The sequence below is a fragment of the Coregonus clupeaformis genome, chromosome 32 (assembly GCF_020615455.1).
Source record: "Coregonus clupeaformis isolate EN_2021a chromosome 32, ASM2061545v1, whole genome shotgun sequence".
NCBI lineage: Eukaryota > Metazoa > Chordata > Actinopteri > Salmoniformes > Salmonidae > Coregonus > Coregonus clupeaformis.
The window spans coordinates 6,652,712-6,679,995 of NC_059223.1; the positions used below are offsets into that span (position 1 = coordinate 6,652,712).

Genomic DNA, 27,284 nt, shown 5'->3' on the forward strand with positions numbered 1-27,284 from the left:
ACACTATAAAGGCAGTAGGGTGCCATTTGGGACGTGGCCATGGTTCAATCTAATTCCAGTGGTAGCCTTTCTCATAACTATCTCTCTCTTCCACCAATAGTCCATACATCATCTAGATCACAGGAGGCTGCTGAGGGGAGGACGACTCATGATAATGGCCGGAACTGAGTGAATGGAATGGCATCAAACACATGGAAACCATGGAAACCATGTGTTTGATGTATTTGATGCAATTCGACTCATTCTGCTCCAGACATCACCACGAGCCCGTCCTCCCCAATTAAGGTGCCACCAACCTCCTGTGATCCACATCCATATCAACACAGAGACTGTTTTATCATACTTCTGTTTTCCTAGCCTGGTCCTATCTGTTTGTACTGCCTTGTCAACTCGGTCATTGTGACAGGTCTAGGACCAGGCTATACTATAAACCTGCCCAAGAGTGGCTGAATATCTTCTGTCAATGCAGTTTGGTTTGGTTTCATGCACCATGGTTGGACTGTGAGGTAGTGAGTCTGGCGACAGTACATTTCTTATTTTGCCCAAGTGGCCTGAGACCTGACAGATGAGCTGCAGAGTATTAGGACTGAATGAAGCTAAGCTGTCTTTTCTAAGGAAGGAACAGGGACTAGAGTAATCCTCTATGGAGCCTGTCGTCTGAATAGACCCTGGTCTCTTTCTGTGTGTGTGTGTAACTCTCTGGAATGAGTCTCTAGAGTGAGTCTGTCTCAATAGACTCTGGCCTGTGTGTGTTTGCGTGCGTGCAGGGATTAATCCCAATTCCAGGGCTTTGATTTCTTCATTTCTAAAGCTAGAGTAACCTCCATGGACCTCTGCTTTCTCTCCAGGACAAGCGGCCAGCCACTATGACGGTTTCCCCTAAACACTGATCTGAGGTCAGTCTTGCATTTTCCTTATAATGGTAAAAGATAGGATTCAGGGAGGGTAAACTGATCCCATATCTGTGCCAACCAGTAAAACAGAGCTGTCCCGCTTGAGCGGATGGTCGGGGGGCCGTAACGTAATTACAAATACATTGTAGACTGCAGATTGAACACAAGAAGCCGAAACAGATATAATATTTGACGAAAACATAATAATTTCAAACCTTGCTTACATTTGTATACGATCACGTGTCTATTATGCATGGGAATATTTAGAAACCTCATCCATGTTTGTGACTCACCATAGTTATACCTGGCTCGTATCAAGAATCATTTCAGCGATGTCTGTCTCTCTTGCCCACCAATGGAAAATGCGTCATTCAAAACTGTTAAAGAATCTCTCCACCTTGTAGATAAGTGTTAACAAGCCAGGTTTTAACCAATTACCATACAATCCCAATCAGAACAAGCACACTAACTCCTACGCCAAAAAGGTCCAGACCTGCACTCTTCTTCCTCCCTGAATCACTACAACACAGTATTCTTTGTTCCAGCCCAGGACTAACACACATGATTCATCCACTAATTAATTTAATATAGGTGTTTTACCACTAGGATGTGACAAAAGCCTGTACTCACTGCACCCCATCCCATACCTGTCTCCCCTGGATTAGGAATGGAGTTTCAGACAGGAGGGAGCTAGGACATGACATTTGACCCAGAGGCTGTTTGTGTCTTATTTGGGCTCCAGACAGTCAGGCGGTAAGACAGACGAACAGATGGAAACGGACAGACGGAGACGGACAGACAGATACAGACATAGATATACAAACAGACAGGCAGATACAGTACATGCAGATAGACAGAGACAGACACATGCAGACAGACAGAGGCATCTCAGTCTGTGAGTCTGGCATTCCACACGGTGAAGTACAGTTGTGGCCCGCATTTGCTGTTTTCAAGCCTGCTCACTCTGGTGGGAACAATCCTGGAAGCATTCGGTATCAGTCAGGAGAGTGTGTGTGTGTGTGTGTGTGTGTGTGTGCACCTTTCAGCATGAAGTGCTTTGGAAAAGCAAAACATTCGTCCCAAGTATGAAAGCCATGACATGGGAGGTGGAGTTTCAATTTAGTCACTCAATGTGTCGAGAACTATTTCTGATTCACAAAGAGGGCTCTCTTTGACTGAATGGGTTACCCTGGGAATCAGTGCTCTTGGATATAGGACTCTTAAAACTGCAGAGCCAGTAATCTCCATCCAAGTTGGTTTGACTGAAGCCAGTGGTGATCTACTCCCTCTAGAGGCCAGTTGTGGTAACACAGGACTGGAAAACAAAAAAAAACATCAAAAAGACTCCGTCCCAAATCGCTACCTTATTCCCTATATAGTGCACCAGGTTCCATAGGGCTCAGGTCAAAATTATTATATTATAGGGGATAGGGCACCCTCTGTATATAACCTTGTTATTTTTATTTTATTGTGTTACTTTATTTTATTTTATTTAGTAAATATTTTCTAAACTCTATTTTCTTAACTGCATTGTTGGTTAAGGGCTTGTAAGTAACCATTTCACGATAAGGTCTACACCTGTGTATTCGGTGCATGTGACAAATAACATTTGATTTGATTTAGGGTGCCATTTGGGACACATCCTAGACTTCAACAGATAGCATGGCTTTTGAGGATCTCAGGATGTTCTGTACAGATCCATGTGAATCTCTATAGTATATGGCTCAGTTCCTGTTAACACATTGCACCTACTTCAATATGATCTTAACACCTTATAAATGTGTTGGGTTGTATAAATCTGATGAACAGGATAGATTTGATTTGAACCAGTAGAAAGATGAGTGACACACACACACACACACGGTGCTAGTCAAAGACAGGTTTATTACAGTACATAAAACACACTACACTAGACAGTTATAGTTTCAAGTTTCAAGGTTACATGCACAAGTACAGTGAAATGCCGTTCTTGCGAGCTCTAGTTACAGTGGGATGTTCATTATAACATCCTAATCGTTACCTTTAAGAAACCAAACTAGACCGTATAAATGTGTTTCCATATTTGGGGGAAGATGTGCAAATTAAAAACAGACATACAAATACTAACCTATGTGTTTTACACATCACCGTGAGTGACTCCTAAATGTTCTACAGTGCTTCATTAAAACAGTGTAACATAACCTTGTTTCAATGTTACGTAAAAGTTTCTTCAGCATTCTGAATGACATAGGATTTTTCCTCTGGCTCACACGTTTTCATACAATCATATGATTAAATACTACATCAAATAAATGTTACACTTGTAAAATACAGACCATAGTTACTGTGATGGATCAATCAATTAGCAAAATATTGGCATGTTGTTTTTAAGAAATATGAAGAAATGTACATAAAGTACTAAAAAGTGTTGATTGTATTCAATAAAAATGCTTGTGGCAAGACATGAAAGGGATGAGAGGGAGATGACGAACATGTAAAAGAGAGAGAGAGAGAGAAGAAGAGAGAGGAAGAAGAAGAGAGAGAAGGGAGAAGAAAGAGAGTGAGAAGAAAGAGATAGAAGAAGGAGAAGAGGGAGTAGGAGAGAAGAAGAGAGGGAGTAGGAGAGAGAGAGACCGAAGAGAGTAGGGGAGAGGAAGAAGAGAGAGAAGAAGAGAGGGAAGAAGAGAGAGAAGAAGCGAGAGAGAAGAAGAGAGAAGAAGAGAGAGAGTAGGAGAGAAGAGAGGGAGTAGGGAGAGAGAAGAAGAGAGAGAAGAAGAAGAAAGGAGGAGTCCATTGTGATATAGGCTCTCATTCATCACCTGGTTGTCCATAACTAACCCCCATAGCCAGCAGAGGTTGAAATAAAACATGTAGGCCGCTAGTGAATGAACGCAGCCCATAAACTATAAACCCTAGCCAGGCCTTGATGGATGAAGGGCTCAAGGGAGCGGACGCCTGGCACCGTTTTACGACGTGCTTGCACCACCTTTCTGCAACAATACTGAACAGATGAAATATGACAATGAACAAAAACACAAGGGTTTTAGTGTTTTGGGTTTTCTGGTCTTTATCTCGTTGCTGTCTGAGGAGGGTTCCATGTGAAACTGTGCCATCGTCAACATTGTTTTCCTTGAAGATGAGAGGAGTTGGGACGTGGAAGAAACTACAGGCCAAGAGAAACGGTCTCTTTCTGTTTGTGAAGTACTTCTTTTTACTAGACTACACTCCAAATTCCAGAGTCAGAAATCTAAATCTAAATGTTTGTCTGATTGTTGTCGTTTTTCCATATGGGATGGAATCTGTTTTTGTGTTGTTCTAGCTTCTCCTATGACCTTGATCCCGCCCCTCCCTGCCTTTGGTGCAGGGCTCCGGCAATCACGACACGAGCTGGGTCAGTAAACAGTCTTTGATGAGCAGACATTCTCTGGAGAGATAAGTGTCTGAAGCAGCCGTTGTTGCCCTCCTTTGTGCCCACTCCAGATCCGTTGCCATAACGATACCTGCCCTCCTCTTTTCCTCTTCAGTCAGACTGCTTCCCTTCACCCATCATCCTCTTCATCACTTCTTTCATCTCTGGTCATCTGGAGTCATGAGAGAGACAGAGAGACAGATAGAGAGAGAGAAATCTATTAATGGTCCTAAAAACAATGTACTCAGAACATACAGCAAGATTCCTCTTTCTACCTCAGAGACCATCATTATCTCTAACACAGTAGTTCCCAAAGTTGGCCGCCTTCGATCAATCAAAACCACCTGGAGTTTAATCCATGGTAGGTCAGGTCAGTCTTTCAGGCTTACCAATATAGGCTCTATTCTCTCTCCTTGAGCCGTCTGACCGTTCTGAGTCACACTGTGCTCTCCACCAATATAATTATGTTAGGCACAATGCTAAATCCCCAATAATTAGGTTCCAATGGCAACCCACTGTTGCCTTGTGACCTCGTGGGGGTTGAGTAATTGCCTCTGGCACCTTGGCTGTTTTCTGCCATTGCCGTAGCTGACAGGGATCAAGCACCTTGCCAAGCCCAACACACTTGCACACACACTTACACACACACACACACACATGCACACACTCGCACACACATGCACACACTCGCACAATGTTCTAACTGCCCAGTCAGTAAGTCTACATTCACAGAATGAGAACAATGAAACAATAAAACAAGCTAGATTCTAGACCACATTGACAGAGAACAGACACTGTAGTCATCTGACAGAACAGACACTGTAGTCATCTGACAGAACAGACACTGTAGTCATCTGACAGAGAACAGACACTGTAGTCATCTGACAGAGAACAGACACTGTAGTCATCTGACAGAGAACAGACACTGGTGTAATCATATGATAGAGAACAGACACTGGTGTAGTCATCTGACAGAGAACAGACATTGGTGGAGTCATCTGACAGAGAACAGACACTGTAGTCATCTGACAGAGAACAGACACTGGTGGAGACATCTGGCAGAGAACAGACACTGTAGTCATCTGACAGAGAAGAGACACTGGTGGTCATCTGACAGAGAACAGACACTGTAGTCATCTGACAGAGAACAGACACTGTAGTCATCTGACAGAGAACAGACACTGGTGTAGTCATCTGGCAGAGAACAGACACTGTAGTCATCTGACAGAGAACAGACACTGGTGGAGTCATCTGACAGAGAACAGACACTGTAGTCAACTGACAGAGAACAGACACTGGTGGAGACATCTGGCAGAGAACAGACACTGTAGTCATCTGACAGAGAAGAGACACTGTAGTCATCTGACAGAGAACAGACACTGTAGTCATCTGACAGAGAACAGACACTGTAGTCATCTGACAGAGAACAGACACTGGTGGAGTCATCTGACAGAGAACAGACACTGGTGGAGTCATCTGACAGAGAACAGACACTGGTGTAGTCATCTGACAGAGAACAGACACTGCAGTCATCTGACAGAGAACAGACACTGTAGTCATCTGACAGAGAACAGACACTGTAGTCATCTGACAGAGAACATACTATTATTCTACCATGTAGAAAATAGTAAAAATAAAGAAACCCTCTGGAATGAGTAGGTGTGTCCAACCTTTTGACTGGTACTATGTGCTGTATAGGATGGTGTGTAGAGACATTAATATATCTATAGAAAAGGTGTGTACAGCAGTAGCTATATAGGATGGTTTTCACTGATCTGACCCCAGTACTAGTACACCCATCTGGTCAACTAATCATCAACCTCGGTCAACTAATCATCAACCTCTGGTCAACTAATCATCAACCTCTGGTCAACTAATCATCAACCTCTGGTCAACTAATCATCAACCTCGGGTCAACTAATCATCAACCTCTGGTCAACTAATCATCAAGCTCTGGTCAACTAATCATCAACCTCGGGTCAACTAATCATCAACCTCGGGTCAACTAATCATCAACCTCTGGTCAACTAATCATCAACCTCGGGTCAACTAATCATCAAGCTCTGGTCAACTAATCATCAACCTCTGGTCAACTAATCATCAAGTTGGTATTCTGTCAATTTGTAAGTACCATCACAGTCATAGCAAGTTCATGTTGAGTCAATAAAGTAGTTATCAGCAAAGTCAGTGCTAGTAGGAAAATACTTGTCAATACTTGATTTATTTAAGGTACTCTTTGAAGAGGTAGGGTTTCAGACGTTTTCAGAAGATAGGCAGGGACTCTGCTGTTCTAGCTTCAGGGGGAGGCTGGTTCCACCAATGGGCTGCCAGGACTGAGAAGAGCTTTGACTGGGCTGAGTGGTAGCTGACCCCCCTGTAGGTCATTCCACTTATTTGACTTATCCCAAAACCAGCAAGCCTAATTCCAACTAATCAAAGGCTTGATGATTAGTTGACCAGATAATAATAAATAATAATAATATGCCATTTAGCAGACGCTTTTATCCAAAGCGACTTACAGTCATGCGTGCATACATTATTTATTTTTTGTGTATGGGTGGTCCCGGGGATCGAACCCACTACCTTGGCGTTACAAGCGCCGTGCTCTACCAGCTGAGCTACAGAGGACCACAGATGAAAACAGGTATGCTAGTACTGGGGTAGATCAGTGGAAGACTACCTGTTTATGGAAGTGGAACGACTGGGGGTACTCAGAGAGCGGTTTGGGAACCACTGGTTTGAGTGTCAGACTGGTATGATTCAGGCCTGCTTTAAGTGGTGACTTTGTGACCAAATGATGGACGTCATAAAGGGAATGGATGAAGAATGTAAAAAAAACACTGACAAAAAGATGACTCACTTTGCCGAAGAGGAACTTCTTGACCATTCTCAGGATGAGGTAGGCCCAGAAGATGTGTAGGAACAGGAGGACCAGCAGCATCACATTGAAGAAGTAGTATCCAAAGAACGGGGGGTACTGGAGGGTGGGGTACACCCATGTACAGTGGATCAGCCTGGAATTACAGAAACAATACAAACAATGATGATGATGATGAAGATGGTGCATTTTACTCTGTTAAACATGTAAACTTGTTCTGGGTGGTGTTCAGTGTGGATGGAAGGACGTGAAGCAGAGGCAGTATAACCAATAAGAATCCAATAAGGCTCTTTTTCCTATTCAAAATGTTTAGCTTTTCATGCCTACTAATCACAAGCCGTTGTGAAGGAAAATAATGGCTAACCTTTGCTTTACAGGGCTTTATCATTATTGAAATAACCAGGTAAATACTATGGAACTATCTGTAGCTTTTCACCTTTCGTTCTCATTCAATTCAAATGAATTGTTGTCTGACTCAGGAAAGATGAATCAGTTGCAGAAACACTGGGTCGTATTCAATAGGCACCAGACTGAAACAGGAAGGGACAACCTGAACCTGACCAAACATAAACCTTCTTTCTTTTTTATTTATTTGTGACTACAGAGCAGGGGGGGAAATAATTAAAATATGTGGGGGGAAAAAAAGAAAAGTTTGTTTATTTTCTCTGCAGAGAACAGAACATTATGTTTTGTACTCTCGCAAAGGTCAACGTCTCTTTGTTTGGCCTTTCAGAGTGAAATGAGATGGTTGATTGTTTCTAACAGGAGAGACAGACAGAACATAATTCAATAAATATTGGCTTCTGTATCACTGAGCGCTCACGAGACAAAGACATTCACCTGACAATTACTCCTCCTGTGTGCCGACTGGTAAACATATAATAGAGAGCGACACACACACACACACACACCTAGGGCTTGTCAGTTGCCTTACCAGAATGGGAAGATGATCAGTCGGGTTACCATGAACACAATAGCAAACACCACAAAGAGACTGTTGCAGGTTCTCTCCCATTTGGCGTAGTTAAACAACTTGGCAGACTGGGGTAGGAGAGAGAAAACCACGCAATGAGTCTCCCCGCTATCATACTGCACAGCTCAATCTATGGGTGTCTTCTAAATGGCACCCTATTCACTTCAGTGCACTACTTTTGTCAGGAGCCCTACGTTTAACAGGGGTCCATTTGGGACGTAACCGTTGCTTTGGATTAAAGTGTCTGCCACAGACACACACACACACACACACACACAGAGAGAACACACCACACATGCAGAGATACAGGCCCACACACACACTCCATGTGGTAGCAGACCTCTAGTAAGACGTCGGAGGCATCGTGAATGAGCATCACCAGGGTTCCTATGCGGATGTAGTTGACACACCAAGAGAAGGACAGCAGTGTCAGGGTGGCCAAATGGTGGATGATCTGTTCCTTAAAGTCCTAGAGGAGACAACACAACAAAGATCATCACCTGTTGTTGTTGTTGTTTCTGTTGGCACTGTTATTATCCTACTACGTGTCCTCAAAATGACCTGATAGTGTGACATGCATAACTCAGCAGGCAGATGGACAATGTCAGGCATGTTGGACCAACTAATAAAACGGCTAATCGTGTGTGTCATATAGTGGAAATGATAATGAACTGTAATTGCTTATGAGGAGCCAACTGCAATTTACTATTTATTAAAAATACTTTGTTGATTTCCTGATATGGTCATTTCTACACACTTTGTACTTTTCATCTCCATAAGACATTTAATGCCTCGCTGGCCAGAGGTGGCAGGCCGCCATTTAATTAGAACTGGAGTAGGGGAACTCGTGAGAAAGCAGAGCTTTAGTACCTCTTTTGTTTTTCCATCTTATGAGAAGCAGGTAAACGGGTTAGAGTGGAAGATAATGCAGGGGTATGCGAAAGAAAGCAGAGCTTGAGAAAAGCCCATAGGGGCTGGCAGGGACTGGGATCCCCGACTCTCACCTTCCTCTTGACATCAAAGGTGACTCTGAAGAGAAGAGAACCATAGAAGCTCATCTCCAGCATGTAGTACCAGTACTGAGAATCCAGCATAGTCTAGACAGAGACAGAGACAGAGACAGAGAGAGAGGGAGACAGAGAGACAGAGAGGGAAAGATAATGAGATGTGTGTAGAGAGAGGGAGAGATAAACACCAGTAACAGGTAACATGATCCTACAGTGCCATGAATGAATCACAGTCCCACAGAATGGACTCAAAACAAAGAGCTCTCCAAAGCCCTTCTCCTTTGTCTGAGTGTTTGCATCAGAAATGGCACCCTATTCCCTATATAGTGCAAAGGGCTCTGTTCAAAAGTAGTGCACTAAATAGTGAATAGGGTGCCATTTCGGAGGGAGACAGTGTCTCTAGCTGGGGCAAAGAAATCAGGGGTTGTATAGCTATCAAGCATCTTAGAGTAGAAGTGCTGATTTAAGATCAGTTTTGCCTTTTAGATCACAATGAAAAAGAATACATGGACAGGGGGGACCTGATCCTAGATCAGCACTCCTATTTAGAGACCCTTGACACATACGGCCCCAGAGCTACATGGTGATTTACACTCTGCTATTTCACCTGGTTTTTACTTAGCAACTACATGGTTAAAATTATAATTGCATAATAATTAGTCTACCTAATAACCACTTTTTATTTTGGGGGATTCATCAACATGAGCCCTTCTAAGTAGGCCTACAACTTGGATACCAGGTAGTTACCAACTGTGTTGAATTCTTTGTTGCAAATACGATCACACACAGCACATCCAACATCTCTCTATAAACTATGTCTTCATCCCAAATGACACCCTAGTCCTAATGTAGTGCACTACGTTTGACCAGGGCCCATATGGGGCGCCATCTGGGACGTGGCCTGTATCTACTTAGATCTGCTTTAAACCCCAAACAACATTGTTAGGTGTGGAGCCTGATCAAACATTATCCTAGCCTCGCCGTTCCAGTTTGGGTGATATCATCATTCCTTTGATTAGGACCTGGCACCCAGTAACGATTGAACAGCAATCTAAACCATACACACATTCCCCCACATGTTAAAAATAAATCAAGTAAATTAAAAAAAATAGTCTCACAACTAAATATGGACCTGTGTGTGTATGTGTGTGTGTTTTGGACCTGAGAATAAGTATTAGACAAGTTTTATATGTTTTATTTGTGAGCAAATTCAGAAATCTGGACATTGCGTGAAAATGTTAGCCAAGAGTTGAGGCTGTTCAAGTATGATGTGTTGTTGTTCTTCCTGGTTAGTTCTACTGGTGTGGAGACACATTAGAAGAGTAAAGGGAGAGTGAGAGCTCTTAGAAATCTCTCTGGTAAATCACCAGTAGTGCTGAGCTATTAATTATTTATTTTTTTTACAACTAATTGACGAACGTTGGTTCAATTATTTGAATGTATTCTGTGAGCTCAATGTGAAGTGTCTCTATAGAGAAATCAGATCAAGCCTGTTGGGAGTTGTAGTTTCCAACCCACCAATATTCTATATGCCTCCTTGTCCGGTCGGTGTGGGCAGAGATCTGTATATAATGACAAGATGCTCATGTCTCCGCCCTAACAATGGGAGCCGTTGTCCCAAAGGCAGGAAGACAGGTGACAAGCTTAGGTCCAAAATAAGCCCCCAAAATATGTTATGAAAGTAAAGTATTGTGAATAATAAGCCGTAATAGGCCGTCGCTACCATCATGGGACTGTTATTCATTGTTTTATTCTGTGTTGTTTCAGCATTCAATCCACATAATGCATACATTTTTATGTTTCCAAAAATCTAACCGAAAAATCTGATCATTTTTTAAATAATCAAACCGAAACCGAACTGACCTCAAAAAGCACTAATGGCTCAGCAGTAGGCCTAATGACCAGAACACACACATGTCCACACTCACACACATATACACGATACGCACGCATACATACACACCTGTTTAGGAAAGCTGTTCCACACTTCCCGTGTGTCATAAAACCATTCTTTCTGAAATACAAAAAACAAAGGAAAAACATGCAGTGAAATCTTTAAAGAACATTACAGGACAATCTCATCACGATGCTTTCAATTTAAACTGTTGGTACAGGCATTGGCTAGAGGCCTACAGGCACTTGCTGAAGCCATCACCGTCAAATTCCCATAGAGCTCATCTCTCTGTCCTCTCCTCTCCTCTTCCCCCTCTCCCCTCCTTCACTTCAGGGCAGAATGACTGAAGAGAAGTTCTCAATTTCAGCTCAGCTCAGATAATATTTTTATCCAGCAATTGAGTCTTCCATTTTGACCTCCTCCCTGCTTTTACCCGGGACAACCTGTTAAAGTTCTACTTTGATTATGTCAATTTTTTATGTATAACATATCATAAAGTGTTAGTAGGAATTTGTAGCCGGTGCGTGTTTTTTTGGTACTGAATGTAACAGAGTTAAAATACCGTAACCTCACTCCACAACTTGACATCTCTCGACACACGCCGAATTGCTAGCTTGTAAAGACTTGTGTTTGTGAAGCAGAGGATCACTAGGGTATACTCACATCATACAGGGACATAACTCCTCCAATTAACGCCAACAGATAGAACACAAACCTCCAACTGCAAGACAGACAGACAGGGGAAGGTGAAAATGTGGCATAAGCATTCTATCTCCCACATGTGCTCAAGCACACACACACTTACACACTTACACCCGTTTTACCTAGCCTCTCTGAACTTCTTCAGTACTCCGGGACGATCCTGGTTTCTTCTCTTTCTGAACCAGCGCTCCACCTGCCTAACGGACCAGCCGCTCTTCTTAGACAGACCATCTATAACTGCCTGGGAGACGTACACACACACACACACACACACACACACACATACACACATAAACACACACACATAAGAGTTCAGAGCCAAGTGTGTTTGATTAGCGCCAGCTGCCAGCTAAACAGAGGACTACTAACCCTTATGTGGACGGCTACTAAGTTGACTTTAATAAGTTGGGGTGCATCAGACGTCACCAAATTCGCTATAGCTTTTACCGTTGGAAAAGCATTCCAGGTGAAGCCGGTTGAGAGAATGCCAAAAGTGTGCAAAGCTGTCATCAAGGCAAAGGGTGGCTATTTGAAGAATCTCAAATCTCAAATATATTTTGATTTGTTTAACACTTTTTTGGTTACTACACGATTCCATATGTGTTATTTAATAGTTTTGATGTCTTCACTATTATTCTACAATGTAAAAAATAGTACAATTAAAGAAAAACCCTTGAATGAGTAGGCGTGTCCAAACTTTGACTGGTAAAATATTCAGACCCTTTACTCAGTACTTTGTTGAAGCACCTTTGGCAGCGATTACAGCCTCGAGTTTTCTTGGGTATGATGCTACAAGCTTAGCACACCTGTATTTGGGGCGTTTCTCCCATTCTTCTCTCAAGCTCTGTCAGGTTGGATGGAGAGCGTCGCTGCAAAGCTATTTTCAGGTTTCTCCAGAGATGTTCGATCGGGTTCAAATCCGGGCTCTGGCTGGGCCACTCAAGGACATTCAGAGACTTGTCCCGAAGCCACTCCTGCGTTGTCTTGGCTGTGTACTTACGGTCATTGTCCTGTTGGAAGGTGAACCTTCGCCCCAGTCTGAGGTCCTGAGCGCTCAAAGATCTCTCTGTACTGTGCTCCGTTCATCTTTCCCTCGATCCTGACTAGTTTCCCCAGAAGCTGCCGCTGAAAAACATCCCCACAGCATGATGTTGCCACCACCATGCTTCACCGTAGGGATGGTGCCAGGTTTCCTCCATACGTGACGCTTGGCATTCAGGCCAAAGAGTTCAATCTTGGTTTCATCAGACCAGAGAATCTTGTTTCTCATAGTCTGAGAGTCCTTTAGGTGCCTTTTGGCAAACTCCAAGCAGCCTGTCATGTGCCTTTTACTGAGGAGTGGCTTCCGTCTGGCCACTCTACCATAAAGGCCTGATTGGTGGAGTGCTGCAGAGATGGTTGTCCTTCTAGAAGGTTCTCCCATCTCCACAGAGGAACTCTGGTCACCTCCCTGACCAAGGCCATTCTCCCCCGATTGCTCAGTTTGGCCGGGTGGCCAGCTCTAGGAAGAGTCTTGAAATTATTTAAGAACGATGGAGGCCACTGTTTTCTTGGGGACCTTCAATGCTGCAGAAATGTTTTGGTACCCTTCCCCAGATCTGTGCCTTGACACAATCCTGCCTCGGAGCTCTATGGACAATTCCTTCAACCTCATGGCTTGGTTTTTGCTCTGGCATGCACTGTCAACTGTGGGACCTTAAATAGACAGGTGTGTGCCTTTCCAAATCATGTCCAATCGATTGAATTTACCACATGTGGACTCCAATCAAGTTGTAGAAACATCTCAAGGATGATCAATGGAAACAGGATGCACCGGAGCTCAATTTCGAGTCTCATAGCAAAGGGTCTGAATACTTATGTAAATAAGGTATTTATGTTTTTAACTTTAATAAATTTGCAAACATTTCTAAAAACCTGTTTTTGATTTGTCATTATGCAGTATTGCGTGTAGATTGATGAGGAAAATGTTTTATTTAATCAATTTTAGAATAAGGCTGTAACGTAACAAAATGTGGAAAAAGTCAAGGGGTCTGAATACTTTCCCAATGCACTGTGTGTATGTTACTACCCCTGACTGAGCCAGAATGGCCTATCCTATACCTGTAGCATCTGGACATACAAGTACACCCCCTGGACAGGTGAACTAACTTGAATGCAACCAAATTAACTTGAATTTATATCGCAGGGCCATACCCCAAATCCATCTCCTTAATGCTGACTCCCTAGCGGAGAGACATCAGGAAATATTTGTATTCTTTGGTATGACTAGACCAGGGATCAAATCCCCAACCTTCCAATCTCAGGGCCGACACTCTAACCACAAGGCCACTGAGTTGGTCAGAGCATCAGATGGGGTAAAACCAATTTAGCAGAAGACCTAATCCATGTATATTCTCAAAACAACAGCTGTTTGTCTCCTGACACTAGCCATCAGACCTGGGTTCACAAAATATTAGTTTTCTTTTGAATAATTGAGTGTTAACTAGGCTTGCAAATATCTGGTAATTATTTGTATTTATTTTTCTGAAACCGAGTTGGAAGACTCCAGGGATCAGGAGGAATCCAGAATCCTCCAACCATGATTTCAGGAAAACCTGGGAATTTGGGGTTGATTGATTGAGTTTGACTAGCATTAGTCTTTGATTGAGCTTGACCAGAGTGCCGGATGGGCAGGGTTTGACCAGAGTGCGGATGGGCGGGTTTGACCAGAGGCGATGCAGTGAAGTGCGGATGGGCGGGTTTGAAGAGGCCAGATGGGCAGGGTTTGACAGAGGCTGGGCAGGGGTTTGACCAGAGTGCCAGATGGGCAGGGTTTGACCAGAGGCGGGTTTGACCAGAGGCCGATGGGCAGGGGGGTTTGACCAGAGTGCCAGATGGGGGTTGACAGAGTGCCAGATGGGCAGGGTTTGACCAGAGTGCCAGATGGGCAGGGTTTGTACTATTCAGGCTATTAGAATGTATTTAATCTCATAGTGTAATGACGTTTGATATTGACACTAATAATCAGGTCTACATGTAAAAGGTGTAAATGTGATTTGTAATATTGACACTGTAGGGTTAATACCTGGCCAGGGGTTCTGGAGTGGGAGAGGTAGTAGGTTAATACCTGGCCAGGGGGTTCTGGAGTGGGAGAGGTAGTAGGGTTAATACCTGGCCAGGGGTTCTGGAGTGGGAGAGGTAGTAGGTTAATACCTGGCCAGGGGTTCTGGAGTGGGAGAGGTAGTAGGTTAATACCTGGCCAGGGGTTCTGGAGTGGGAGAGGTAGTAGGTTAATACCTGGCCAGGGGTTCTGGAGTGGGAGAGGTAGTAGGGTTAATACCTGGCCAGGGGTTCTGGAGTGGGAGAGGTAGTAGGTTAATACCTGGCCAGGGGTTCTGGAGTGGGAGAGGTAGTAGGTTAATACCTGGCCAGGGGGTTCTGGAGTGGGAGAGGTAGTAGGTTAATACCTGGCCAGGGGTTCTGGAGTGGGAGAGGTAGTAGGTTAATACCTGGCCAGGGGTTCTGGAGTGGGAGAGGTAGTAGGTTAATACCTGGCCAGGGGTTCTGGAGTGGGAGAGGTAGTAGGTTAATACCTGGCCAGGGGTTCTGGAGTGGGAGAGGTAGTAGGTTAATACCTGGCCAGGGGTTCTGGAGTGGGAGAGGTAGTAGGTTAATACCTGGCCAGGGGTTCTGGAGTGGGAGAGGTAGTAGGTTAATACCTGGCCAGGGGTTCTGGAGTGGGAGAGGTAGTAGGTTAATACCTGGCCAGGGGTTCTGGAGTGGGAGAGGTAGTAGGGTTAATACCTGGCCAGGGGTTCTGGAGTGGGAGCGGTAGTAGGTTAATACCTGGCCAGGGGTTCTGGAGTGGGAGAGGTAGTAGGTTAATACCTGGCCAGGGGTTCTGGAGTGGGAGCGGTAGTAGAGCTCCAGGATAGGGTTGTCTGCTACTCTCAGTCTGGCCTTCTCCCGGATCCCCACTGAGGTGGCTAGAGGCGTGGCTATCAACCTGGGGGACAACATACAGATGCGGTCAAATATATTGGACTTTACAATGGAGCAGAATGTTCCCTTTTTTTCTTTTCAAAACCGGTTGAATTTTTACCTTGTTTTTACCTTATATGCACATGCAAGTCACCACAGGTGAGATGAACTACACACTAAATGAGAATCATTGCCTCCAACCAAATTAACTTGAATTTTGAATAATTTAGTCCAAGCCATTCTTTTGGGAAAAATCTCAATTTCATTTTTGATGTTGTAAATCAAACAAATACACCTGTAACACCAGAAGTATTTTCAATAACAACTTATTTCTGAAGAAATAGTGAATCATGCAAGGGTGCCAATATATCTGACCGCATTTCTAATGGTGAGACTAGAGTGATCCTCTAGACTTAAATACACACACAAGTGCACATGCTCACAAACACATATGCACTATGCACACACACACATAGACAAGCACATGCAAGGGGATAAAGACACACACACACACTCACACTCACACTCACACACACACACAGTACCAAAGCAGGTGAAATTGTAACTTAATATCTACTTCCCTGTAGCAACCTATAAAAGGGGCTTTTCTGTTCAGCGAGCTCTCCTTTCAAACTGGTATCTGATGAGAGGGAATTCTACAGTGTAGGGGGACAGTGAGGTAGAGGTTTGATCTAAACATGGTTTAGTAGTATATGAACAGTACAGAGTACGAGCCGGTTCTCTGGACACAGCATAGTTCTGGACTAGAAACCATTTCAATGGAAAATCTCCATTAAACAAACTATAATATTATACAGGGCTGTGAAAAAGTATTTGCCCCATTTCTAATTTTCTCTACTTTTGCATATTTTTTTGTACTGAATGTTATCAGCTCTTCAACCAAAACCAAGATAAAGGGAACATGAGTGAACAAATAACACAACAATTACATACTTATTTAATTTATTTCATAAACATAATGGGTCCCATTATGTCTGGCAAAAACCAAACACGGCATTCCACAGTAAGAACCTGTGGTGGTAGTTTGATGGTTTGGGGATGCTTTGCTGCCTCAGAACCTGGACCACTTGCCTTAATAGAATGAATCATGAATTCTGCTCTGTATCAGAGAATTCTACAGATGTTGCTGAGTTAAAGCAGTTCTGCATGGAAGAGTGGGTAAAAATTCCTATACAGCGACGTGAGAGACTGATCAACAACTACAGGAAGCGTTTGGTTGCAGTCATTGCAGCTAAAGGTGGCACAACCAGTTATTGAATGTAAGGGGGCAATTACTTTTTCACACCGGGGAATTGGGTGTTGCTTAACTTTTTTAATTAAATCAATAAAATAAGCATCAATCTTTTGTGTTATTTGTAAACTCAGGTTCCCTTTATCTAATATTAGGTTTTGTTGAAGATCTGATAACATTCAGCATCAAAAATATGTAAAAATAGAGAAAATCAGAAAGGGGCCAAATACTTTTCCACGGCTCTGTAGATACCATTTAGTAAGACACTTTTATCCAAAGCCACTTACAGTCATGCATGCATACATTTTACGTATGGGTGGTCCCGGAAATCGAACCCTCAATCCTGGCAATGCAAGCGCCATGCTCTACTAACTGAGCCATACAGGACTACAGGAAAACATGTTTCTTAGTCAAGGCTTAAACTTTGTCCGGGAAACTGCCCCTATATGTCAGCCAGCTCACCTTTCGAACAGGTATCTGACCAGTAGGAAGGCTATGGCATAAGGCAACGTCACATAGAGGTCAGAGGCTTTGGCGTAGACATGTCCATCTCGGTCCTCTAGGTCCGCCCAGGTCAGGTTGACAGGCAGCCAGATGCGGTCCCACCAGATCCACTCGTATAGGGTGTCAATCATCCTGACAACACTGGGGTGGGAGAGGAGGGTTACGTTAGAAAACACGTGTCAATAGGTATCACATGTTGTCAAACAGAGGAGGCTGGTGAGGGGAGGACGGCTCATAGTAATGGCTGAAATGGTGTGAATGGAATGCTTACAAACACATGGAACAAGTGTTGGATACCATTCCATTTATTCCGTTCCAGCCATACTATGCTCTCCTCCTCTGATTTAAAGTGCCACCAGCCACCACTGTTATCAAGTGAGGCCTGATGAAGACCTAAAGTAAAGTGGAAACGATGTCGCCAATAAAACACATGGGAGCAAGATTGCAGTGTGCAGTATCTTTCAATCATTTGCTGAATATATGTTTTTATATCCAGCACCTCAAAAACATTGTTTACATGCAATCATTGTACCATCTAAACCGCTGTGAAATATATTTTCGAATTTTTAACAGTTTGAAGCTGGTGTACGAAACACAAAGCGCAAAAAGGAAACTTAAAGAGAGGAAGCAGAGAAATAGTGCACATGGAATGGATTTACCACTTATCAGAATTGCTTCAATGACAATGACAGATCTGTATGAAAAATGTATGCACTCACTAAACTGTAAGTTGCTCTGGATAAGAGCGTCTGCTAAATGACTAAAATGTAAAATGTAAATGTATAACTCACATTTTTATCTGAATTCTGTCGGGTCGGCACAAAGCTACATACTGCAGCTTTAACCATTTTTTGAAGCAACACAGTGTTTGTTTACAAGTACACAGTTTACAAAAAACAGAGTAAAACAAACAAGCTTATATTTTGGGTTCTGATGGGGGTTCGGCAGTTGAACTAAGCTAATAAGGCATTTATAAAAGTTATATTCTTTAAGAAACAATGTGCCTGTATCATGAGGCGTCTGAATAAAATAAAAATAAATGTATATATCATTAATTTAAGTCCAGAAATGGAAGTATCAAATCACAGATTGCCCCTTAAAGATGGAATCCGCAGTAGGGGAAACAGAGCCACTGTCTGCCCCACGGCTGCTGTTATTGTTTGTTTTGTCAACAAGAGGTGAGTAGTGTCGCCCAAAGTGGTAAAACAAATTGCAGTACACTATTCTGCTGTTCTATTGCGCGTGCATTGATGTCCAAGACAAAAACTGTGTTCATTGTTCTTTTTGTTCTAATTACAAACTGACCTGGCAATTTAACCAATAAGGATTCCATTTTTAAGAGGAAGGGGTTGAACTTACAATTGGGTAACAGAGCAAGGTAAAGTAGCCAGTCTTTATTTTCATGTACTTTATTTATGAACCAGATAACCAGGAATTGATCATGATATATTGCTCATAAATCGCTAGTTCCAGATGTCAAGAGTGCATTCATTCACTATCAGTCAGATTTGATACCATTTTACAACATGAGGCGATGAGTTCATTGGACACCAGTCCTGTAGGTCATGTAGATAGTGTGGGTGTGTATAGCCTAGGTCACTCCAGTAAAGTGCACATCCAGTTCTTTATTTCCAATACAAATATTGACACAATGGCCTTCACCCCTTTCTCACAATGCTTCCCCACACCTAGTCCAACACACACACACACACACACACACGTCAGCAGATAAAACATCACTGGCAGTGGTAGTCAATGGAATCCAGGGCTGTAGCCTAGCAACATATCCCAGTAAATCACGGACTACTCTTTTTTTCTTTGTAGTTTTTTCTAAACCGAGGTCAGAGTTGAAACAGATCCCAACCACTAGTGGTCCAGTCATGGTTAAAGAGTTATGGAGTTCTTCGACTCCCAGGTGGCAGTGAGGACATACAGCAGGGTTCCCCAACAGGTGGTTTTATTTATTTATTGTTGGACATAAGACTGTAAAAACACCTGGAAATCAGCTCCAAGTGATTTACATTTTGGAAATCTGTTCCCAAGTATTCCCATGCGTCATAGAGAGACGTGACGTATACAAACGTAAGCAAGGTTTGAAATGACTATGTCTTAGTGAAATATTATATCTGTTTGGGCTTTTTGGGGTCAATTTACAGTCTACAAATTATTTGTAATAATGTTCCGGCCCCCAACCATCCACTCAATAAATAAATAGTCCCGCGGCTGAATCTCGTTGACTGATTTATGTGAAGGGAAAACACACTACTACTGAATACTGTCAACAACATCAATAGGGGGCCTCTATGGCCCTGGGCAGATTCTGATGACATGCACACACACACACACACACAGACACACAGACACACAGACACACAGACACACAGACACACAGACACACACACACACACACACAAGCCACTAAACGAGTGCAGACTATTTATTCTTCTTGTCATTTAGTCTTTCACTCTTGTGTGTGTGTGTGTGTGTGTGTGTGTGTGTGTGTGTGTGTGAGAGAGAGAGTGAGAGACTCGTTGCCCCCATGGGGACCCTTTTGATGACATCACTGCTGATGTCAGCACATCCCGGGGCTCTCTGCAGTGTTCTGGGGAGTCAGAGCACGACTCAGCACATTTCACTGCCCCGCAAAAACACAACAACAACGCCACATCACAATGACTTCGCGGAGACAATGGAACCACCAACCAAACACATCTACAGTTTGAAATGGAACAACAAAACAACCTTTTAACCACAGAAATCAAATACTAGTTCAATTGCTGTGGTCTGATGGACAATGTCCTTTCTAGTAATTCTATGTCTATGCGTTTAACCTTATCTTGCACTGATTACACATCTGTGACGCAATTGCTTTGTGATTCAAAGATAATATCATGGCACCAAGCGTAATGTATACTGGCGCTACCTAGCCTGAGCACCTGTATGTTTCTTTGTTTTACTACATCAGATACAAACGACCTATCAAGCACCTGTTCTATCAAACACCTGTCTATCAAACACCTGTCTATCAAACACCTGTTCTATCAAACACCTGTCTATCAAACACCTGTCTATCAAACACCTAAACAGCAATAAGTCCAACTGAGCCGTGTTAGTATGCCACTGCAATGTACAGTATGTATTATGTTGAGGATGCAATGTACAGTGTTTATTTTGTATACAGCAGTACTGTGTGTCTAAGACAATTTTGACATGGGGAACATTACAATGTATCCTTTACTAGCACCCATGGTAGACAACCTAGTCTCGTCGGACTGGTCCATAGAGCGATGAGCAGTGTGCATCAGTGGTGTACTGCCAGAACACCGCTGATAAGGAAGATATTTTGTATTGTTAGCATTCTGATGTTGAAGATTATCTGGGGATTCAGACATTCAGTCAATGAAGAACATGACAAAGCACACTCTGTCTGCAAATTGTAAGGGGATGTTCCTTTCTCTCTCCCCCTCTGGTCTCTCTGTTTCTTTCTCTCTCTCCCTCTGGTCTCTCTCTGTTTCTTTCTCTCTCTCCCTCTGGTCTCTCTGTTTCTTTCTCTCTCTCCCTCTGGTCCCTCTGGTCTCTCTCTGTTTCTTTCTCTCTCTCCCTCTGGTCTCTCTGTTTCTTTCTCTCTCCCTCTGGTCTCTCTCTGTTTCTTTCTCTCTCTCCCTCTGGTCTCTCTGTTTCTTTCTCTCTATCCCTCTGGTCTCTCTGTTTCTTTGTCTCTCTCTCCCCCTCTGGTCTCACTGTTTCTTTCTCTCTCTCCCTCTGGTCTCACTGTTTCTTTCTCTCTATCCCTCTGGTCTCTCTGTTTCTTTCTCTCTCCCCCTCTGGTCTCTCTGTTTCTTTCTCTCTCTCCCTCTGGTCTCTCTGTTCTTTTCTCTCTCTCCCTCTGGTCTCTCTCTGTTTATTTCTCTCTCTCCCTCTGGTCTCTCTGTTTCTTTCTCTCTCTCCCTCTGGTCTCTCTCTGTTTCTTTCTCTCTCTCCCTGGTCTCTCTCTGTTTCTTTCTCTCCCTCTGGTCTCTCTCTGTTTCTTTCTCTCTCTCCCTGGTCTCTCTCTGTTTCTTTCTCTCTCTCCCTCTGGTCTCACTGTTTCTTTCTCTCTCTCCCTGGTCCCTCTCTGTTTCTTTCTCTCTCTCCCTGGTCTCTCTCCGTTTCATTCTCTCTCCCCCTCTGGTCTCTGTCCATCTCTTTCTCTCCTCTCTGTGTCTCTCCGCACTCTCTCTCTCTCTCACACACACGTACAGGGGCACAGGGTTCAACTGTACTGGTATCGTACTTTTTCATCAACTTTCTCAAGCATGAGAAATGTTTGTCGGTAGAGAAGCATAAATGAACTAGGAGTGATTTCTTATCTTTGACGTGCATGATGAGATAAAATACGCACGCAAAAGTGGTACGCAGACTATGACCTAGTGGGAAAATACGTTATGCTTGTATACAGAGACATCATTAAGGCAAAACCTAGAACAGACTGTATGCTCAACTCAAAGAGTAGTTTAATGATTGAAAAACAATGGCTCTAATTTATCAAAGATGACCTTAGATTTTAACCCTGAAAATGACCGTTTGGTCGTTAATTTACAGCTAAGTGCAGAATAGGAGGCCAAAGGTGAAAGGGAGGATAAATATAGTTTTTTCCTCATTCCATACACCCACACACACACCACTAGATATCCCAAAGAACTGTGACTGGCACTGTTAACTGTAAAGCAATCCGTTTCCATGAGTACATGCTCTCCTTAGAGTAAATAAAACCAGTCAAGATGTATCTTTAAACTCTGATTACATTTGGTGAGATTTTTATAGTCCCATTTAAACCAATATGGTAATTACGCTTTGTAGTTAAATGCTGATGACTTCACATGGAATATCCAGCTAAAGTGCCAGAGATCCTTCATAGTTTGAGTTTAGGCCAGTTACAGTACTATAAATCAACCGCGAGAGCGTTCAGAAAAGCCTAGCCTTAGCTGGAGGGTCTCTATACACTTACTGACCTACTAAGAAAACAGAGGGTCTATTCAGTCCCATCCTAACATGTAAGATAGGGCTTAGCTCCTCTAACAGAGAGACACGCTCACCTGAAAGAGACGATTTCACATCAACTCCAGTCAACTCCCACCGGTTGCTTCGGACGGCCTCGAGTTGAAACCTGCTCCTCCGTTAACTAGGACAGGTGTAAAACAAAAGAAAATCAGCGATAGCTATTCACATCCCAGGTAGGAGAAGCCCTAGACAACACTACTACAGCACATTCCCTGAAACCATCCAATGAATCCAAGGTCATAGTGAAATATAATATACCACTCAGCTTCCCACCGTTCCACCCTCAGTAGGGAAACCAGGTAAGGTATGTCCTGTCCTCACCCTCAGTATGGAAACCAGGTAAGGTATGTCCTGTCCTCACCCTCAGTAGGGAAACCAGGTAAGGTATGTCCTGTCCTCACCCTCAGTAGGGAAACCAGGTAAGCTATGTCCTGTCCTCACCCTCAGTAGGGAAACCAGGTAAGGTATGTCCTGTCCTCACTCTCAGTAGGGAAACCAGGTAAGCTATGTCCTGTCCTCACTAGAGTGCTGTTGGTGTAATGTTGACTGTGGGAAACCTACAGGCATGACAGTCCCTCCATTCAGCAGGCAGGCTCTCTCTCTCCCTACCTCTCCCTGTCTTTGTTTGACATTCTTGAAAAGGGTCACACCCAGCTCAGGCACAATTGGACAGGAGTTTTTTTCCTTCCCCTCCAGGTACGTTGTCGTAGAGGGACGATAATGGAGAAGTGTCACAACGCAAGACACACCCACAGATAAACAGACAGGCAGACACACAGATAAAGACACACGAGAGAGAGAGAGACAGCCCTGCTCCCTGCAGCCAGAGGTGCCCTCAGGTGATAATCTGTGGCTTGTTTGCATTGTTCTCCAGACAACGCAGACAGGAGACCAGGAGCTACTCCTCCACACAATAGTCCTTCTAGTAAAGCATAGTAGAGACAGATAGAACGAGGTGAAAACAGGAGTAAGGAAAGAGGAGAGGATCAACAGACAGGTGGGGAAAATAGTGATGTTTTATTGACTTGTTTCAGTGATGTTTGCATGGCCTCAAGGGAGGGAGCCAAAAGCAAATACACATAGTTGAGAGGTGTGTGTGTGTTTACTTACAATGGTCACGCAAACAGGACGTGTTTCTTTTAGAATGTCTTTATGATTAAAATGTAGTTGGAAATAAAGGAAACTGTCATCATAATCATCCCTTCATAAACAATGCTTACCTTAAGTTGTCATACAACCACAAGGTCCCCAAAAAGAGCATTCAAATCCATTCACAAATAGGATGCCATGAAAAATACAAAAGTATTAAATAAAAATATAGAGATTTAAGAAATCTAGAAGTCCCTGTTGAAGGATTCCCACAATTCCTGCTTATTCCATCCTGAATCCAGGAACCTTCCAAACGCAATTTAAACTGGGAATTTTGATAAATTTCTAGGAAATGTACCACCCTAAATATAATTACAAATGAGGAGACCAAATGCATTTACCACCACGTAACCTTTATTTCATCATTACGGAGTTCAACGCCGTGAAGAACATCTATTCGCTTCAATCTGTGTCAGCAGTTTCAAGAGCGAGGTGGCATTGTAAGGAAACAGACTCCTCCTCTGTAGTCTAGTCACCACCACTCTGAGTTCTGTCAGACACATAACCGTCCTATCAAAAGTGTGGCTGTTGTGTGTGTGAATGACAGAGTTGCTGTGTAGCCTATCCTGTGTAAGGACTGATGGGAGATCCCTGTCCTCAGTCTCAGACTCCTCTGAGCTGCCGTAGTCCACCAGACGGAGAGGGGGAGGAGAGGCCAGGGTGTTTGCACTCCCTGAAGGCAGACACAGGCTGGGCTGCAGACACTGAGCTGGCTCTGGGTCCACAATGGTGACTGATCCTCCATGATGGCTCGAAGTAGACACGCTTCCACGAGAGACACACAACGACTGTTGGAGTTCCTCTCTCAGGTTGTCCAATAGTTTATCATTTTTCTGGCTAATCTTCCAGCTCAGTTTACACCGGTCCGACCCATCCATCTTCTGACAAACCGTTCGGACCCCTTCCCCAGTCGCCCCGGAGGTGTTTTAGATAACGGACAAAGTACTCGAGGAAGCAGGTTTCCGTTGAGATTAGGAAATCGAGGAGAATGCTGTGGTCGAAGGAGATGCTGCGGAGGAGGAAGAGAAAGTGGCAGTGGGGGTTTCCGCCGACGACACACGCAGCATCAGCATCCAGGTCAGAGGTCACTCTGTAGGAAGACAGACAGAAGAGTCAGACATCTCTAGGACATAATAGGTTTGTTTCCCGGACACAAAATAAGACTAATCTTGGATTTGCTAGCATCTGCATTGAGCATTGTTTTTAGTCCAGTGTCTGGGAAATTGGTCCAATTAGGTTCCCAACCTACTCCTTTATGTGGGTGACTGATCTCAGATAATCAGAGATTTCCAAATCAAAAGGTCAGATTTTCATGAGCAGAATCAAACCAACCCCTGACAAAACTACAATTCAGAATTAATACAAAAGAAAGCCACATTGCCAAAAGACAGTATTTCTATCAGTCAGTGTTTCAGTATTATAAACCAGCCATTCTACTCTTACTGTTCATCAATGTTAGTAGTATTAAAGTGTGTATGAGGTGGTATGGTACCTGTGATGGAGGTATATTACTAGTATTAAAGTGTGTATGAGGTGGTATGGTACCTGTGATGGAGGTATATTACTAGTATTAACGTGTGTATGAGGTGGTATGGTACCTGTGATGGCGGTATATTACTAGTATTAAAGTGTGTATGAGGTGGTATGGTACCTGTGATGGAGGTATATTACTAGTATTAACGTGTGTATGAGGTGGTATGGTACCTGTGATGGCGGTATATTACTAGTATTAACGTGTGTATGAGGTGGTATGGTACCTGTGATGGAGGTATATTAGTAGTAAAGCCTTGGCTGCTTCCATCATGTCGTCGTCCTGCTCTCCAAACACCAAAGACACCCAGCAGCAGGAGTGAGATCCCTGCTTCAGCTGGACCCCACGCTGGCTCAGGAACAACAGCAACGCACTCAAATAGCCATGGATGTCTATGGTGTTACGTACACCTGTGAGACCAGAGAGAAGTGAATGGACAGAGTAGGTAGAAGTTGCCTCGACCCACTGATTCCGGGTCAGATATTTTCACAGCCATAATGGTTAATGTTCGGATTTGGGTAGGGTAATCTGATTCTAGACCTGCGGTTAGGGGTCCTGAGGAACTTTTACCTTGAGCGAGACAATACAGTGCAATACTGTTCTTGCGTGTTATGTGTTGGGAAACACTGCCCCCTATTGTATACATTGTGCAAAGCATCTGTCTGAATTATCGATCCTGTCATCATATGATGTTTTTCTCCTGATTATTTCAGCTTTAGAAATGAGTCATGTTAAAGGTAGACTCAGCGATATGACATAGCCGCAGAAAGTAAACAGCATATTGGGGTAATTTCCGCAACAACTTCTGCGAGGCTCAACTTCTAACCTGTTTGGGTCCCGTGGCTAGCAGGCTCTAACAGCGTGAAGAGAAAACGTGCACATGCGCAGATACTGTGTGTGAGACCGTGTGAGAGCGGATTCTTGCATGTCGCTCATCTCAATATCCGCGGTGCTGCTCGTGGCAACGTCATTTCACTGAGTCTACCTTTAAAGTAGAATAAACATAGTACCGAGGGTAGGACTGGTTAATAACGTTTATAAATAGTCCATTATTACCTTTCCCCCCAGCGGATTGGATTTTGTATTCCAGTGACTTGAGCACAACCAGACTAACAGCCCTCAGCATCACATGATCGAACTCATCACTGCTCCCGCCACGTAATTGGCCCGTCCCTCCAAAGAAAATGGCCGCGGACTCCACCGGAACACATTGTAACCAATCAGCGTGCACCGCCCGCAACACATCATCAGCCAGCGCAAGAATGTCACTCGTCATGTGATCATCTCCATGCGTTAGGGAGGACGCCTCTCCCAAAGCCATGTCCTCGCCCGCCTTCTGAAGGAGAATCCTCTTTAATAGCAGAAGCACTCGCTTCTTCACAAAGTAGTCGACGGTGAGAGTCTACTATCCGCAGTAACGCCGATGCCTGTACGAGGGCGAGCCTTGAGCTCGTGAAACAGACACTGGTGGTGCTTAGTTTGAACCTGGATGCAGTGAGCACTTCCAGTAAGTCTAGGAGGTTACTCAGGGTTGTAGCCCAGTCTGCCGTGTTATTACTGGGGTATGATGCAGAGTCCCCATGGCCCGCTCTCTACAGGGACAAGCTGGGAGTAAGCAGAAGTGACAGCTGGGTCGAAAGTGGCAAGAAGTTTCTCCAAAGTCCCTGAGGGGCAAAGAAAGATAATTCCCCACTGTGGCTAAAACCAATGTACATTGAATTTACATGGTAGATGCATAGGTAGGTAGAACACAATTACAATGTAAACACATTCATAGCCACACTGTAGTTACACCGTTCCAGCTTAGTGGCCTAACTATAATAATAATAATATAATATGCCATTTAGCAGACGCTTTTATCCAAAGCGACTTATGTGTGCATACATTTTTACGTATGGGTGGTCTACCATGTAAACACATGGTAAATACATAGGATTTGGCACCAAGTAGAACTTATTTGGAGATAGTGGACAAATAAAACATACATGTTGATACAATTGATGGATGAATTGTGTTTCAATACCAGGTTTATATTCTGATGTTTCTTTTAAAACTGCTTTCAGGACAGTGGTAAGTGACCATGTGCATGCATCCAGTTCGTTGCCAGAGCAAG

General features: G+C 43.6%; 2 protein-coding genes across 2 annotated transcripts; both read right to left on the reverse strand.

Annotated features, from left to right (window-relative positions):
- Positions 1 to 4,414: 4,414 nt before the first annotated feature.
- On the reverse strand, positions 4,415 to 24,541 carry LOC123481019 (ceramide synthase 2-like). The gene is made up of 11 exons (XM_045210027.1): positions 22,773 to 24,541; positions 22,527 to 22,612; positions 17,410 to 17,592; positions 15,603 to 15,720; positions 11,858 to 11,976; positions 11,697 to 11,754; positions 11,103 to 11,153; positions 9,137 to 9,229; positions 8,473 to 8,601; positions 7,142 to 7,295; positions 4,415 to 4,453 (listed from the first exon to the last, which is right to left on the reverse strand). The coding sequence occupies exons 3-11, from the start codon at positions 17,580 to 17,582 to the stop codon at positions 4,440 to 4,442; spliced, it is 909 nt and encodes a 302-aa protein (XP_045065962.1). The 5' UTR covers positions 17,583 to 17,592; positions 22,527 to 22,612; positions 22,773 to 24,541; the 3' UTR covers positions 4,415 to 4,439.
- On the reverse strand, positions 24,244 to 26,557 carry LOC123482409 (protein Lines homolog 1-like). Its single transcript, XM_045209959.1, has 4 exons — positions 26,228 to 26,557; positions 25,398 to 25,581; positions 24,511 to 24,730; positions 24,244 to 24,405 (listed from the first exon to the last, which is right to left on the reverse strand). The coding sequence occupies exons 1-4, from the start codon at positions 26,490 to 26,492 to the stop codon at positions 24,244 to 24,246; spliced, it is 831 nt and encodes a 276-aa protein (XP_045065894.1). The 5' UTR covers positions 26,493 to 26,557.
- Positions 26,558 to 27,284: the final 727 nt, after the last annotated feature.

Bases quoted from the DNA above. Each gene is read 5' to 3' on its own strand.
- LOC123481019 (XM_045210027.1), bottom strand. From the start codon at position 17,582: ATGATTGACACCCTATACGAGTGGATCTGGTGGGACCGCATCTGGCTG. The intron at 15,721-17,409 runs GTGAGCTGGCTG...GTTGTCCCCCAG, and splicing joins GTCAGATACCTGTTCGAAAG to GTTGATAGCCACGCCTCTAG. The intron at 7,296-8,472 runs GTCTGCTACCAC...CTGTAATTCCAG, and splicing joins CCTCCGACGTCTTACTAGAG to GCTGATCCACTGTACATGGG.
- LOC123482409 (XM_045209959.1), bottom strand. From the start codon at position 26,492: ATGGCTTTGGGAGAGGCGTCCTCCCTAACGCATGGAGATGATCACATG. The intron at 24,731-25,397 runs GTACCATACCAC...GTCTTCCTACAG, and splicing joins CTAATATACCTCCATCACAG to AGTGACCTCTGACCTGGATG. The intron at 24,406-24,510 runs GTCGGACCGGTG...CTCTCGTGGAAG, and splicing joins GTTTGTCAGAAGATGGATGG to CGTGTCTACTTCGAGCCATC.